We start from the raw sequence: 17,221 nt of genomic DNA, 5'->3' as shown, positions 1-17,221 counted from the left end.
AGGGCTGGAATTAGAAATAACAGGGAAGTGGCTCCAGAGGGGTAACTGAGAAGCAGATTGTAAGGATCAGGGAAGGAAGCCTGGAACATGCAGAAATGAACCGGAATTTTCTCAGGCCTAAGGCCATTTGTGCTCAGCAAAAACCAGCTTTCTAGTAAAAACTTAATTTTGCATACAAATGTTTTGTTTAGGGATTATTACACTCTCCCGCTAGGGAGGGAAGAAAAATGCTTCCTTTTGGGGAACTATCTGCTTCTAAACAAACAAAATATTATATACAGGCTTGTATTTGGAAATAAAACAACGATTTTCATAACCAGTGAATTCCAAGCCAATGTCTAGTTATGGCCTGCACAGTGCCAGTGCGGACTATAGCCACACAGCTCTGTTTTCTTGCATTCACCAACATTTAAAAACATTCTTTATCTCTAGAGGAGAATGAGAGTTGTGCATATGGTCCTTCTCACCTTGAGGATATTACATTAGTACCATCTTCATCATTGTCCTATTTGCTTTGACAGTCCCAGTGATTAAATTAACACACCCAGTTCTATATTCTGGGTTATTTGGCTCTAGTATATAATATTTCACATTTGCTGGCTATCACATACTGCCACTTAAATATGCTTTTCTCAGCTGATTGCAATGGTGACTAAAGCAGTAGGTAACATTTTGCGCTATAAGGTACTGCATACTTCTTTAGAGGAATTCAGACCCATGAGAGACTGCAACAGGAGTTTTGTTTTACTAAATATGCATTTATGTGCTTTCCTTCTCCCTTGTGCATGCACACAAATGCAGGTAGGTGAGCTAGATAATTTTAAACTCTCCTGAACTACTGGAGTATACATCAATGATGGCAGTTATGAAAGTCCAAACCACATAGGTACATCAATCACATAAGTATTAATATCTGTTTCAGTGATATGTCAGATATTTTTTCTCACTCAGCAACCTTAACTCTCATGTCATCTGGTAATTACTGCAATGGACACTAAATGGAAAGAGACAATCTAAAAAGATAAATCCAATTTTGTAACCTTTCTACATAAAAATGGTAAAACAAACCTTTTTGTTATTTTCCTTCTGTGGTACCACATTCACTGTGCTAATTTTACCGAACAAATAGTCACAATCCACTTAGTATCATTACAAATGTATGATGTGTAAAGCCACTGAGGGAACTTTAGATTTAAAATATAAGCCACACAAGCAAAGAGAAGCAACTACCCTAAGGCAAGCAAAATGGATTCCCCAGAGGGGACAATTTTACAGAGGTGAAGCTGTGCTGGAAATAACAAGGATATTTCAAATAGTACCAAGCGTGAGTGATTGCCTAATTGCACTGTTAGCTCCTTAAAGCGGATTTCACAGTATGTGCAGATAAGTGCAGAGGGAATGAAGTATTTATTGATTTTTGGTTTTCAACTGACATACAATTTTCAGTATTTTTTTTTAATTCACACAAAAGGGCTCAGCATTTATCAGTTGTACCTCTCCTTTCCAAGACTGCAAGTAATGCTGATGTTCCAGTTTTCATGTTACGAGGGCTGGGATGTTGGATGTTTCAGATCAGATATGGCATTTTCTCATTCAGTGAGTTTGAGACATTTCAAACACTTGCTCCATTCTCATACACATAGCTCACAATTCCTCAGCAACATCTTATCCAACTAGAAGATCAGGATCAAATTAATACGTTGACGTTTTTGCCACTCTCCAACTTGTCCTGAATTCACTCTGCATGTTTATAACTGACTTCGGTATCAGAACATCCAGCTGCTAACTCATGAGAGCTGCCATTTGTCAAACATGTTTTATGTTTCAAAAGTTATACGTTTTACTGAATTTGCTAAGAAAGCATAAAGAGAAGAATGATTAATGATAATTTCTCACACAAACGTATCCAGAAGCCTACACACATATTACAAAGCACCTTCACCTATTCTGTGTTCTTTCACTCACATGTGCTTACACGCATAAAAAAAATGGCAGCATGAAAAACGGCAGACTCCTCAAACATCAGCTCTTTGTGCTTGTTCCAACACCGGTGACAGCAGCGAGTCTTTGTCCAGCTAGAGCTGGTGACCCAGCATCGCTGCAGCAGTGTGACCTGGATTCCATTGTGTTTCGTGCCCCATCAACAAAATCACCAGCTCAGCTCGAACTGCAAAAATCTGATTATTGATGTATGAGAAGGGACAAAACGTAAATTAATAAACAGAAGCTAGGTAGATTTTCCAGTACTGGGATTTTGACTAATAATAACAACACATAATTACACATTAAACACAGTGGATCTGAAGTTTATGAGACAAAGTAAGCATGGGCTCCTTGTATATATTTTTTCCTTTTCCCTACAGCAACTTTTCATATTGTGGCCACTTCCCAAGAGCTCAACTTGCCATACAGGTTGCATCAAACCTGAAGACTATGCTACTGTTAAGCACAATGAAAAGTTGCCTCAAAACAAGGTAATCATATAGACACTCTATAAACATTGCAAAATGAACTTCACTTCTGAGTTTACAGATGAAACAAAACTTTGGAGGAAGTACATGCCCAACAGAAACAATGGCAGAGATCGGGAGAGAATTTAAGTCTGCCCGACTTGTGAACCGTTGACACAGCTAAATCACACATCTCCAAACACAAATGTGAAAAAGCAAACAAAAGAAGTACACTTCACAGCCATACACATGGACATACGAAGTCAGTGTTGTATAAATTCTCAGCTTCAGAATCAGAACTGCAGTAGCCGAGATTTATAGGTAACTCCTGATGATGTTTCTAATTGCTGTAGTGGAGATTACGAACCTTCTTCACGGCAGCAGCATGTAAAATCTCTTCTCTATTTCATCTGCTAAAGCTCAGCTAGCATGCCTATTCCTGGGGCTCATTAGTGTACGCTACAGATGTTGCTATATAATCTTGCAAAACACCAAAATGACGCAGCTCAGCCCTGATCTCGTTTGTTTTGAGTAGACAGGACTTGTGTACCTCTTTCAAGCTGTACCTATCAGTGGCTGTTCAGCACATCATCTTCCTGGAGTTTGGGGGCAGCTGACCAAGCATTTCCACCACTGTCATTTGGCTTACAGACACAGAAAAATAACCTTTGGTTTCTGCCATTCACCTGCATGTCTCTTTGGTAGACACTGTGCCAGAGACATGACCAGTAATATTTAGTTTAATGTTCCCAAGTAAGGAAAACATACCCAAATGGATGCTTCTTTACCATCATTTTCTGTTTTTAAATAAGTTGCACAGCATTTTAACAGTCAGCAAGTATGCCACAAACATTCACTAGCTGTCACTTCCCACAGGCCTTGCGGTCCTTAAAACTTTCCAGTCAATCATTGTCTCTTTTGCCTTCCAATAAGAAACAAATAAATCTCATCAGAAGACAATTCACTTTTCTTTTCCTGGGCATTATGAATTCTTGACTTCAAGTGAGGGTCAGGACTGAGGAAACTGCTGGAGTTAAATGAGTATTACAGATATTTGTCTTTTGTGCATCTGTGATACACATAGCTCTATGCGTATAAAAATTTCTCATTTCATAGAAAAGGAGGGAAGTAAATTATTTACAGCAATCAAGTTCGTGTCATGGCATATTTTTGCACTAAAAGGTGAAGCTATACTTTCCTTCCTGTTAACTTGCATTACTGTCAGTTAAAGGTCCCACAAAATAAATGTAACCTGCCACTTCTTCCTAATTCACATAAGACCTTCAATGGGAGTGAAGGATCCCGATTCCATTTTGGACGTGTGTTATGGGTGTCACCTTAGGGCACACACTGGGGGCAACCACTGTTCAGAAGTCTCCTAAACCAGAACTTCATTACCATCATATTATTTCTGACCAGATTAAAATAGGCTTGGTGGCACTCATAATCCACTGGTTCTGTTTCTCTGATTGCACACTCCGAATATACGGACTACTTCTATCAGAGCTTACAGGACAGCTAAACTTACACAAAAAATTAATCTTACAGAGGACTGAAGTCATATACAGCTGAATGAACAGGACTGGGTTCTTCCTTGGCTCAGTAAACTCGTTAGGTTTGCAAAACCCTATAAATATTGGAATACGAATTGGACCTGGAGCCTCAAAACCATGTAGGTTTGTTACTATGGTCACAGTGACTTTTATTTTAACACCAAAGGCCCAAAGAAATACAGAAAAGCAGACTTCCCTTCCAGGCAGTTTTATAGCTAACAAAAGATATTGAAATTGGTGAAAAGAGAAATCCTATCTTTGTGGAACTCATGAAATGCCAGCCATCAGCCATTTCAAATGATACTAAGATTAAGATAATCCAGATATTTTTGATTAAGCCAAACCATTAGCAATACTTCCCCTTACCAGCTTTTCACAAATGGAAATTCTCCAGAAATGCTTTGAAACCAGACATCAAAGTCAGAAAAAAAAAAGACATTTTGGAGTGATAATAGGAAACATACAGAAAAATCTACAAAACCACATAATGGTATTAATATCTGTTGCTGCCACAGGCTTTGCAGCACCGTGGGTCAGCCAGTACAGCAGATCATGTCCTTCAGGTATGAAGACCAGGCTGGAGGATTTTACCTGTCAAAAGAAGGCTTCTCTCCGCAGTCAAATGCATCTTGCAGCTCCTTGACAAGATTAGCCTGCCCAGGCAGTCGAAAAAGGCCTTCTTCCTTTAGCCCCCGCTGTCGGATGAAGTCCACACACTGCTCCACCAACATCGGAGCCAGCCGGTTCCCATATCGCTTTTCGTATCTGACAGTATCTTCCAGCTTCTGGCCAAAAATACCTGCATGAAAAAGAGAGATGTGTCTTGGTTGAGATTCATAAAAACATCTGAGGAGCTCATGTCTTCTGTTACAACTCACACAATTTACAGGTCAGTTAAATACATGGACAATTAACCTACTCCTTTCTTAAGGATAAAAATGCTCAATTTCACCTTTGATACCCTCTTGGAAATATGATGCTGACATATTCTACAGCAATACTCAAAAACGTTATTTAAAATAAACTATAGTAAATGATTTTTCAGACTAAAAGCACAGAAAATACAGAAATAATGCAAATAGGCTTTTCCATCACAAAACTTCTGATGCAAAAGTGATACACGTCTCCAACTTCTTTGGTTCATGCCTAATTACATATAAATGAAAGTAGTTCCTGTATCAGTTTCAATGGCATATAAACATTACATGTGGAAAGCAGAAGATTTATAATAATAATTTGGGATGTTGTTCCTACCAAACCAAATTATTGATTTGTTTTATTAAAAAATTATTACGTTTTCCCATAACGACCACTCCTATAATGTACTACCAATTGCATTATCACTGTCTGCTTTAGCAGCAATAGATTTTATTGTACGAAAATGATCCTGACATAAAAGGTTAAATATGTCAGATGAACCGCAGCAAATCAGTATTTATACTTAATCTCAGAAGAACATGGAATTTTACTGACAGAATTAACTTCAACCCTGACCTGAGGATACTGCTGGCACTGGCAACACAGCTGTACTTCATAACTTATTTTGCCTCTCCCTTTGAAGCTGCGGAGACAGCCACCACAGACAGCATCACAATAACGCTCAGACATGTCATGTGTGATGGAAGCTCTCTCCTGAGACCACCGGTTGTTGAACAGAACTGGAGCTGAAGCAAGGCAATTCCATCTCTGTATAGCAAGATAATGAGTAGTTCTAAGGCAGCCGTGATGAGAAACTAAAGACCAAATAACTACCTGTACTTGGAAGGCTCCCCACTATAAAGTGCGGGGAAAAAAGCAGTAAGTCAAATTGTGTCCTTCACTGAGCACACAGTTCCTACTGGTTTAAAAATATTCAACAAGCAGAACAGAAGTGTTTTGGTTTGCTTTTTCTAAAGAAAGACCAAAGTAGAGCTAGTCAGCTTTTGCTTTTGGCCCGAAAACATCAAAAATTACAAATACACGAACAAGTAACCACAAGCTAAGATAGGATTCCAACTGAAGCATCCTTCAGGGTAACCTTCCATGTGCACATTTTTCCTTCAACAATAGAAGTGGAGAGTTGCTTTGCATATGCTCTAGAATGTTATGGCCAGCGCGAAGCAAGATGTTAGTTGCGCATACTGAAGGTCTGGGATTTGTATTTAAGTGCAATTATATTTAATGTAGCACAGGAAATGACTGGTGAGAGTAACTGATGACCAGCTAAGATATCCAGAAAGCCTTCTGAGATACAAAGCAGCATATTTTGTGATTTCCATGGTACCCATACTTGAGGATGCCAAAACCAGCAGTAGGTAAGGGGACTGAACATCCCACAGTCACTCTTTATCAGCTCACTTTTTTCATGTTGTACAAAGCCCAAACCACAACAATTAGCAATTAAAGAAGGAATTATTGAAATTTCAGAGTGAGTCAAGCTTAGAAGAATACTGACTGATGTGGAATATTTGGCGTTCACAAAGCTCAGTCTCTTCACGCTGGCAGAGGAGGTAAACTAAATTTTATTTCTTACATACCTTCCTAACCTCCTGCAAACTGGTTATGGGGATGGCAGGAGAATTAAATCAATTACTTCCTAGTTTTTGTCTAAGTTAAGTGTTGCTGCTGGCGCCAGCCCAGGTCACTGTCCTCCAGGGCACCCAGGTCCTCCTCCCCAGAGCTGTTCCCCTGAGGTTATTCCTTCTCAGGTGTGGGACTTGACTCCAGTTTATCCTACCAATACAGAGTCAGAGCTTCCTTTCAAGACCCAGGAGATCTCTTGGTTTTAAACACAAGAGTTTTTACCTCTTTTCAAACAAAATTAATCAGTGTAAGGTACAGATATTCCAATTATATGATGTACAACTACAATTCATGCCCACTAACAGTACAATTAGTATTAATAAGCTTTTTCCTATAGGCTACGCTTTCTTCTCTCCATGCTAACATTCTTTAATCATAATGTGCATACTGCAGACTACCTTACATTTTTAGAGGAAAGAGTAAGTTCTCAAACCTACCAGAGTGCTTTGAAACTCCTGTTAGTAATGAGAGTGTAATCAGAACACATCACTTTCTACTAACCCATTTTTGAGGGATGCTGCCTTCCCTCTCCCCACCCCGTTTTAGAATTAGCTTTCAAACCATGTTGACTAGATAATAAATAAAATCAGAATAAGGGGTTTCTATGCAGTGGGAGCAAAAACCATTCCTATAGTATTATAAATTGCTCATGCATCACAACACAAATTGTATCAAAAACAGGTGGCAACCATAAACTGTTAAGGTGTCTGTAACTAGTGTCAAACAGTATTTTTGAAGACAAATAGAAAGCAACAAGCAATTCACATACAAAAGGTGACTATTAAATGGATATGAAAGCTTGGTTTGCATTGTAGCAGCAAATCACAGGTACTGAATGAAGAAAATCGTAAAAATAACTAAACACATGCCTGATACCTCATCTAATGCATTTCCCCCACCTAACAAATGGAGAACACTGCAGAAGGCAGCACTTGGCCATGGAAGGAATCAGTCATGATAAGCCTGCATAAATACTGCCTTGATGTTGCAGACATGGTGATGCCTTGTGGAAAAAGTATTCTTTTGCCAGGGGCAGAAGTGGCAGAAACATGACAGCTCTGCTTCCACATCATGTTGTTGTGACTTTTACCTTGTTCATTATCTTCCTGGTGTCTGTTGAGTTTTTTCACTGTTTTGGAATCAAAGCTATCACCATTGCCCTGCAAGGTGTGCCTTCTTCCACCGTCCCTTTCCAACGCTTTTAACCCCTCTTCTGCTGCAAATAACTACCACAGAGACACTGCAGATTAATAGGTTATGAAGGCTAAGATGTCAACTATTATGATGCAAAGGCAATGCTGTAAAAGAATTGCAGTTGCAAACACAGTTACCTTAGTGGTTTGCAGAGGCAGACCATGATGAACACTATCAAGTATACCTAGTAACTACCAGCATCTCTTTTACAGAAGAGCGAGGAAAAGACAGCCCAAGTTATGGAGAATATAGTGTGACCAAAACCAGAGAGATAATTTCACATGCTGTTTTTTAAAAGTAAATTTCCACTGCAGTAACTAAACAAGAACACCTCTGTGGAGAAGGGAATCAAAGCGAGCCCTCATGACTCATGTAATCCAAACCCACGTTCCCCTCCTAAACCTCAATGTCTCCAAAACCCAGACATGCACAGATGCTGACCTGCACTTTGGTTTATCCTTGGGGTAGGGTGCCAGAGGGAAGGCAGACAAACAAAACCAACAAGAAACCTTGAGATTCAGAACGACAGCAGCTTGGCTTCCCCACAGCAAGAGAAAGGCAGGGAAATGTACAGGATTCCAGTTCTGACCAGTCATTAGATTTAATCAGTAAAACTGCTTTTTCCGAGAGACTTTTGTAGGTCTTTAAAGTTATATCCAATTAAGCCAAGATCATGCGTAACATCAAAAAGGAAAATCACATGATAGTAAAGGGCATGCTGAGCTGTTATTCATTAACTAGAACATTCCCGTGGCAGAAGTTTTGTAAACATTTTGAGAAACTGTCTTTCCAAGCTTAACAGGTACCCATAAAGCTTATGAAAGACACTACAGTGCTATATCCAAATCCTGTGTATGTCTACTCAGGAGTTGTGAAAGCACTGTGGTATTTTCACTGTGGTACATATTCAATGCTAATGTTTTTAAAATCTAACAATGCTATTAGTCAATTATTTCCTTAGCTACTGAACGCAGGCAGGCGCCACATCTGAAGTCTACTGAGTCCAAGCTTCTGATTCAGTAAGAAAGAAGAGAAAGATGCAGGTGGCAGTTCTGAATCCTTGCTCCATGAGGAACAGCTTGAAAAAGCCCACCTGCCGCTCCAGCTCTGCCACAGCACATGCAGAGCATTTCTGCCTTTCCCAAGCCACCCCTCAGCAATTCAAATGATGTTATTTTCAGACAGCAGAAAGCACAGAGGGCTGATGCTTTTAAAAAGACCCACACCTGTACATGTGTTCTCTCAACGTGCAGCAGAGAGGATCTCTGTCCTTCTATAACAAATTCTGAATTTATGGGCTATACTAGTCATAAAGGGTGAGTTAAGGTCAAAAGAATTGATCTCGGCTTAGGATCACAATTTTAAGCAGCTCTCGATTCTAAATGAGTAATTCATTGACAGTGAAAATAACAGATCAGGTGAACAGCTTTCAATAGCAGGGCTGGGAACAAAGGTCCTAGAATAACACAAAGAAGTGGCTGTCACGGCCACATAGCACTTAATATGGAGTTCTAAATTATTATTTCCTATCAGCTTTCTGCTCCGGTGTTCCCCAGCACTCCCTGCTATTTTGAGTGGATCAAAGGCAGGGAGTATTTTCTTCTTCTCTACAGAATTTTATAGTGTACAGGAGAGGAAAAAAACTCACCAAAAATAGCAGTGGCATAATTATGTTCGTGCCTGACTCATTTTCCTTCTGTCAAGCCTTCTCCTACCCCAGAGTCAGTGCCATGCCAGCAGTAGATACAGTAAGATTAATGCCTGCCCTGGAGTTTAGCACAGCTGCAGACCAGAGGTTACTGCTTAGAAAATAAAACCCTAGGAAACAAGAGCAGACCTAGCTACAGGCTGAAAAGGAATGGAGGCAATTTTAAAATCATCACTGAGAACTCAGCACAGTCAATCACATCAGAGCCTGCACCATTCCCCTGGCCAATGCCCATACCACCTCTTGCTCCGAAACTCTGCTCACCCACACCATGCTATTGCATGTTCTCACCCCAGCAAAGTTACTCTCAGTTATTGCCTTCTCCACTTAACTTGCACATACTCTGAGGAGTTTCCCGTGGTGGCACTTAAACAGAGCACACCTCCTCTAAATTGGATTTTCAAAACTCTTGGCTCTGTCTCTGTTCAAATACTGTCCTCTGAGCCCTGACTTCCCCTATGACATGACTTCAAACCAGGTCTGACATTTCATTTTTCAGTGCTTATCACAATGCAGCTTTGATCTGCATTTCCAGGAAGGGTCCTGCACCTTGTGTAACTGGTGAAGATGATGATGTATCTCTGCCTAAAAATACAATGTTGTGCAGTTCATCCAATGACCAAACAATGGTTTAACCTGCTAATTTTCCTTTCTGTATTGTGCTGCACAGCTTAGAACTAATTGCTCTGCTTTACACAAGTCTAAGCTAGGCTTGCAGAAGGCTAGTTTTGTCTTTTTTCATACTTAGTCATACATTCTGGAAACGAAGTTTTACGCCAGAGTTTTTACATACAGAGAAGTACGCCAATTAGTAAGTAGTCAGCCTAATCTGTCTGTGCAACCATAGTAAAGGCTTGACTAAACATCTGGTTAATATCCATCTTTCTGTTGACTTCAGTGGGACAGGGACCTAGTCAAACATGCACATGCAGCATTTTGTAGCTCTGATCTAGGGGCCTCGTGACCACGTTCTTGACGTGTATAAGAAAGTAACTAAAACAAATGATATGCAGAGGAAAGCAAATTAGTAGCATGGCCTTGATTATTCAGTCTTTGCCACAAGTTCTGCAGCTTCACTTGGGGTTTTAGACATGAAGCCTTTCTGTCTGAGACCATACAGGACAAGAATCAACAGCTGAAACTCTTCTTGGAGAGACTAAGGCTGCACTCAAGGCACAGAGGCAGCTGTCAGCAAAATTATCAGTTAATCCTTCATTCAACTTCCCAACATTTCTCAAATAGTTAAGCATATAAACGGGGCACAGACATTTCTAATTCACATTGACACCTTGAATTGCACTTTACACACTTCATACAGACACAGCCCCATCTTCCTGGCCAGGCTCCAGAAGGACTGAACTCCACAACCCAGGGAAACACTAGCCTTGGGGATGAGGGGCTGCAGGTGCACACAATTTTCAGTGCCATCTCGTCCACAGGCAAGAGCTGATCTCTGCTGTGGTTCAGCAGGGAGCATCTCACCGCTGCCATCCCTCGTACCAGGGCACTGCCTCTGCCTGCACACACAGCCCTCAAAAGCAATGACGACACCATATCCCTGAGTCTTGTGAGCAGAGAGCTGCATGGTCTTGCAAAAGGACAAATACCAGCATGGAGGAACAGTTTAGGGAGGAGCAGGAGATGAAGATGATTCTATTCACATAAACCCCATGTAAGATCATTTCTCACATTCCAGAACAATGTGACAAATTTAGCCCTTTCACTTGGGTTTCCCTGTCCAGCATAGCTTTAAAGGCAGCACCATCCTCTTGCGCCACACAAAGTTTTCATCCTTATCACAGGGGTAGGTTCTTCCCCCCCACCCCAAGCACTGTGGCACCTTATTATCATTTGTCTCATGTCTTTCTCAGACATGTGTTTTCCTTCCAGCTGACATATTTTGAAAGCCAGCCTGCTATGCCCCCCTCCCCTCAGCGCTGCCATGCTCTGCTTCCACAGGAGTATGTGCAACGCAGAAGAAAATTGGCTTTTAACACATCTCTGCAGCAGGTGGAAAGGCAAACACAGGCTGCAGGGCAGCAGGATGAAGTGGCAATGCAGTGCTTACAGCAGGACAGTGCGTTGTCAAGGTTGCACTTCAATCTACAGGAATCTCTGAATCCAAGGACTTAGTCTTCTGCACAGATGCACATTTATCATGTTGCTTTGCTCCCTCTCTTCTCCTCCCTCCTCTGACACAGAAAAAAATGCAAGTCCAAACTCTTCCCTAATGTTGTGCCAGCCAAATAGGCGACTCAGAGCATCACAGCTTCTATTCCCCAACTCCCCTCACTGATTTTTTTCTCGGAGGCTCTGCAGTAATCTTGTCTCAAGCCACCTCATTCAGGCAACCCATTCACGGGCTATTATGTAGAAGAGACAGTATCAGCTGGCCAACTATAAACAAATGAACAAAGAGGTAAATAAATAATTTGTGGAATGTTGGCATCTGCATTGTTTCATGCTTTTTTTTTTTTTTTTTTTTTATACTCTCCTCTGCCCCTGCACACACAGCCCCCTGGACTTCTCAGAAACTATGGCTTCACTAGCAAAGCAGAACACAGCAACAGAACAGACCTACCTTTACGGAAACTAAAACACCGCTTAATTCTCCTGTAAGTAGTTTTAGGAATGAAAGGAGCTGCTGCTAAGGCACCTGGGCTGCGGACTCCAGCATTTCTGTCTTCAGGCATCATACAGGCCAGAGCCCCCACGTCCCTCCAAAGCTTTCCTTTACCAGCTGCATCCAGATGAAACACCACGACTGCTCATCATTACTGACTGCTGAGGAGTTCTTATAACAGTGTATTATCCTCTGGAGGTAGGAGATTTGTGATCTTCTAGATCTTGGGTAGGGCTTGAAGTGATTTTAATGTTCTCTTCCCTGCTTCAATTTTGCTTTGGGGAACAATTTCCTTCCGTCTCTCTATTTCCTTTCGTTCCTTTTATTTCCTGCGGCAAGACAACTGTCTATTATGCAATGTCACAACAAAGGAGTTTCAGCAAAGAGATATATCTTCCATTCAAACAGTAGTGCTTGCACAGACAGAGGGGGAGAAAGACCTCTTCCAGCTGGAATGGGGGTGGAGCGGCAGAGACTCCAGTTCCACAGGAAAAGGTCAGCACTTTGCGGTGTGCAAGGGGAAAGAGGAGAACAATACCGAAAAGGACACCAAAGAATCCTCCGGGATACGATCGATACTCCTTGCTGGCTCCCCTTGTGTCTGCGATCAAGGAGCACAAACACCAGCCCCTTCACCCAAAAGGTTCTCTGTCCATAACGGATTCCTTTCAAAAGGCCTTTTATAAGCCCAGCCGCCTGTCTGATGTTCTCCTGGGTTTCTCGCTTGCTTTATTGCCTTCAAACTACCAGCAGCTCTCGTGGGAGAGGCGCGTCAGATGCGGCAGCGTCGTGTCCGTGCCGGCAGGATCCCGGGGAGCTGCTGAGGAATACGTACGTGCCTCCACGCGGGGATGCTCTGCTTGCTCGCTGCCTCCCAGTCCCACGCCTGGCAATGGCAACCACGGCTGCTGCTGCCGCCTCTGCTGGCCCCTTGCGTGCAGCAGGTGCAGAGAAGCAATGCAGAGGAGGGAGCCGCCGAGACGCAGATTTGTCTGCTCCTGCGGGTGACTTTGAGGTGACTTCAGGCGGCTGTCGTGTGTGGCAGCTCCAACAGCAGACAGGCTGTGCGTGGCTCCGCCAGAGGTGCCAAACCTTACACTCCTGCCCCTGCTAAAATGCTCACCCTCCTTCTTCTCGCCTCCTCCATCCCCTCTAGTTGCAAGTTCTGCAATTAAAACTCAGGCCTTTCCCCTCTGTAAAAACAGTGCCTTTTTAATCTAATCAGGAAAGGAATTTCATGTGCAAACAGGCATTACATGCCCTGGCTAATTTACATTTCTTTTCCCTTTCAGAATTTTTTCCACAGTCACCTTCTGGTGCAAAAAACAAGCTGTTTCTGATCGCCTTAGCAGATTCTCATCTGCCCCCCTCCTGCCTTCTCTTTCTAGCACAGGTTAACAAATAACAGTTTAATGATGTGGTTAATAATTTACAGGGCTGCTTGCTCTGGTACCAGGAGTCCTTTCCCACTGCCAGACAAACTTTAAATATTAGTGGCTCACCAAGGGTCAGGTACATCCATTGCACACGTGTGCTTACACACACACAGAGCTTGCTTACAATGCTTAAAGGAACCAGAAAATTCAAATAAGTTACGCAAAGTGGCCCTTGATTTCTATGACACCAGACTATTGTGGTTTACCATCTATTGCTGAAATTTAGGAAGCCAATATAAAACTGGTGTTTTGATTAATTTCCTGTCTGAAATAATTTTGTGTTTCAAGTAATTACTTGTTACTGGTTAGGTATCATCATCTGACCGCAACTTTTCTGTGTCTTGTTTATAGCTGATGTAATAGAGAAAAGGATTTTTAACTCCAGTGGCTACAGCTCATAAAGGCAGGCTCTGACACAGCTTAAGCCAGAAGTGCCCTTCTTTAGAAGGGTCAGACTGTTGCAACAGCTGTAGCAACATCCATTGTAGTAAAGGATAATAAAAATATGAGTGTGTCCAGCCATACATAATTACAGAACAGTTAATAGGGCTCATTAAGACTGGTTAAGATAGCTCAGAATATCAACTTAAGTAACAAGTAGCTAAGAAAATAGGGGATATGCTAGAGACACAGTTCTTAATGGTGGCACATCCCATGATACTGTTTTTGCCTGGTTATCACAGTCAGATCTTCTCTGTGAACATTAAACCCAAAATCATGTTCCATCTATTCTCATATTTTCCAGGAAGTTAACTGTTTGCTTCCCAATACAAATAACCCTGAAGTCAGTGTATTTTCTGAAGAAATACAATAGGGAAAAAATATTTATAAATGTTTTAACTACAAATGAATTTAAATAGTAATTCAAGGATTGCACCCATCTCTTGTTCTATTCAAATCAGCATGCAAAGTCCTCAACGAGGTGCTTCCCTCAATAATGGGCATTAAACACTCCTACAACAATGACGGTGTCCTGAGAATTTTCATGGTGGCTGGAAGGATTCCCAGCTGTAAACCAGAAATAGTTCTTGCCCTATAAAAGCAAATGAGGGGCTGGTGAAGAAAGCACAGGGTCAGTACCTGGGAGATTTGATTTCTATTCATAGCTCTGTGCATGGACTTCGGATAGAAATGCAGTTTCACCTCATCTCAGCTCCCTGCCTGTAAAACAGAGACACTTCGCTTGCAGAACTGTAGAGTTACCTTTCTTCATTATTTGCCACAGAAGGATATGGAGGTGGTGGAAGCCAAGTGCAAAAAACCACAAAGATACTCTTTGAAAAATCCACTTCTGTTATGCTCCCAAGTTGATTATTTCCACAGAAGTTTATGCTGGGACTGGAGGAACAGAACACTAAGGAGCTCAACACGAGGCCTACTTTACAAAGAGAAAGCTGGGGATGGGCAATCTTTGTGCTATATAAACAAGCAGATTTCTTACCTAGCCTAACTGCAGAAGATTGTGCTCCTCCTACCTCCCCTTCTCCCAGACACACTCAATATGCCTGCAGAAGATTGCATCTTTTAGGAGAAATCTTTCACTTTGTGGTGTTGGGGTTTTTTTGTTGTTCTTGTTGTGGTTTTGTTTGGTTGTGTTTTTTTTTTTTTCTTTTTTTAAGCATCCTCCTATAAGACCTGCATGCCCAGATCCAGGACTTTGCCAGCTCCTTAACATATAGGGTGGATCCCAGCGAGATGCCTGCTTAGCACCATCTTTCCAGGGCACATGTCCCCAGGAGCAGCCACAGAGAAGACAGTTGTTTGCAGAGGTGCCAGGCAAGCCCCAGCTGACCCAAGCCCGTCAGAGCAGCCCAGCAGCGAGGCCAAAACACGCTCCTAAGAACAGCATAACCTGTGGCTGACAAGAAAAGTGTGTTCAAAACAGCAGCTTCCTTCAGTCCCTCCCATCCTCTCTCCTGTGGTCTACCTGACAGTTGAAAAAAAGATATTTGCAGTCGGTAATCATGGTTTCCAGTGACAACTGCTCTCCTCAGTCACGAAACAGCACACACAATCCCAACTGGCTTACTTTTCCAGCCTACTTGCAGACTAGACCAAAACGCAGCTCACGTATTACAGGTGTTCTTTCATAGTGGAAAAATATTTCTGTCACTGAACTTGAGAGATCTAAGAGGTCCAAAGAGCAGCCTGATTAATGTTCCAATATTTTATGCAAGTATCTGAATCATATTTGTATTACAATAATATAGATAATTATCACCAGAATAACAATGATGAAAATAATGATAGTAATTGCAACCTACTCAACATAAGAGAGCTTTTTAAAAAGACTAGACATTCAACAATACATTTTGGTCCAGTACTACTGAAATTATTGGATATGCCAATCAAAAGGAAAAGAATCTATGCTGTAATGCTAGTGCTATTATTCTGAGGCTCACATTGGAGTGCACAGCTTTACGTAATACTATTGCTGGTCTTAGCCATCACTTGCAGAAAAATCACTGACAGCTTATTGTAACAGGCATTTATGAAACACATGGACAGTCCTTTAGCTGGTGACTAAAGGAACTGCCACACTTCTCCCTGCAGGAAAGATTATTTCATAGGCCAACTTTCTGCGAAAGCTCCCCTAACCTTGGTAATGTGCTATCATATGCTACCTTCATCAAGGGAAGTGGCTCCAGAGAGTTTAAAGCCTTTTAATTGTGACCCCTGCATGGGAACATGCCTGATACCCGTGCTGCAAGTGAAAACAAAGGGCTTACTCCACTTTTTTGGAAAGATCTAGACCATTCTTCTCTCTTTCTCTTCACTCCAAAACTCTGGCCGTGACGGAGATGGCAGAAGAACCCTTATGTGCCTTGCTATATCCGGGAGCCTTGCATGTTCCCTCACTGACTCACCTCCTCCAAATGGTGCCCATATAACCCTGCGAATGGATTTCACCCAATCCTCCATGTCATTCTGCGTGCTCGCCATGAGAAGGTACGTCTCATGATTAGCTGTCATCCGCTCTCGGTCTCCTCCTGCAAGAGAACATAATCACACTTAGAAACTCTTTTGCTTTCCTGCCAGACCGACTGCTGAAAGCAGAAATAGCAGCCCTATAACAAGCAGAAACAGATACCATGCACTGAAGTGTTTACCGTCAGACGTGGCATGAAAAGAAGGTCCTGTAAGTACAGTCCTCATCAGACAGCCAGGAGCTGTCATGCTTCCAAAAGGAAATGAGAGGATAAATGTCATCGGTAAACAAAAACAGCCCTATGCTGTTCCAAGAACCACAGGGCCCTCACTAATCTGTAACTTGATATACGCACTGGAAGTTGTGCAGCAGTTACTGTACCACAACAGAGAGGATGAACACAGAGAGATAAGTGTGCTTTGAACAAGCGGGGACGACTCTCTTTTTATTTTCCGGAACACAATGTGTCAGATTTGCAGCAATGACATTTGATACACTCAAGTGTTGCTGTGAATCTCTAAGGAGAAGGCAGCTGACACTGTACAACTCGCTGCCTTGGATAGGTCTGATGAGCATTAGATTAAGAAGGAACACACTGTCTTATTACCATTTATTAAGAATGGGCTGATATCAGGACTGTCAAAATCAGAACTCGGCTTGCCACAGCTCCACAGTTTTCACACTTCTTGTACTGCTTCACCTTCATCCTAACAGGTATGATGTTAATGCAAGAGCAGGTGGGGGGATTCAAACCACCCTTCCACCA

At 41.9% G+C, this 17,221-nt stretch overlaps 1 protein-coding gene across 13 annotated transcripts in view; it reads right to left on the bottom strand.

Moving 5' to 3' along the window:
• Positions 1-17,221, bottom strand: part of ARHGAP24 (Rho GTPase activating protein 24) — a 213,157-nt gene that overhangs the window by 15,710 nt on the left and 180,226 nt on the right. For 11 of the 13 annotated variants that reach the window (XM_065061793.1, XM_021289270.2, XM_065061794.1 and 8 more), the window contains 2 exons: positions 16,394-16,516; positions 4,595-4,802 (listed from right to left, as the gene is read on the bottom strand). In XM_065061793.1, the coding sequence (XP_064917865.1) occupies positions 4,595-4,802; positions 16,394-16,516 (331 nt within the window). Of the gene's footprint in view, positions 1-4,594; positions 4,803-8,200; positions 11,944-12,048; positions 16,340-16,393; positions 16,517-17,221 lie in introns of those variants that run through there. The other 2 variants (XM_005498508.3, XM_065061799.1) reach the window with 2 other exon arrangements.

This window comes from Columba livia, chromosome 4, assembly GCF_036013475.1.
Source record: "Columba livia isolate bColLiv1 breed racing homer chromosome 4, bColLiv1.pat.W.v2, whole genome shotgun sequence".
In the NCBI taxonomy this organism is placed as follows: Eukaryota; Metazoa; Chordata; class Aves; order Columbiformes; family Columbidae; genus Columba; species Columba livia.
The sequence above is the reverse complement of the archived record's forward strand: the minus strand, read 5'-3'. Positions and strand labels throughout refer to the sequence as shown.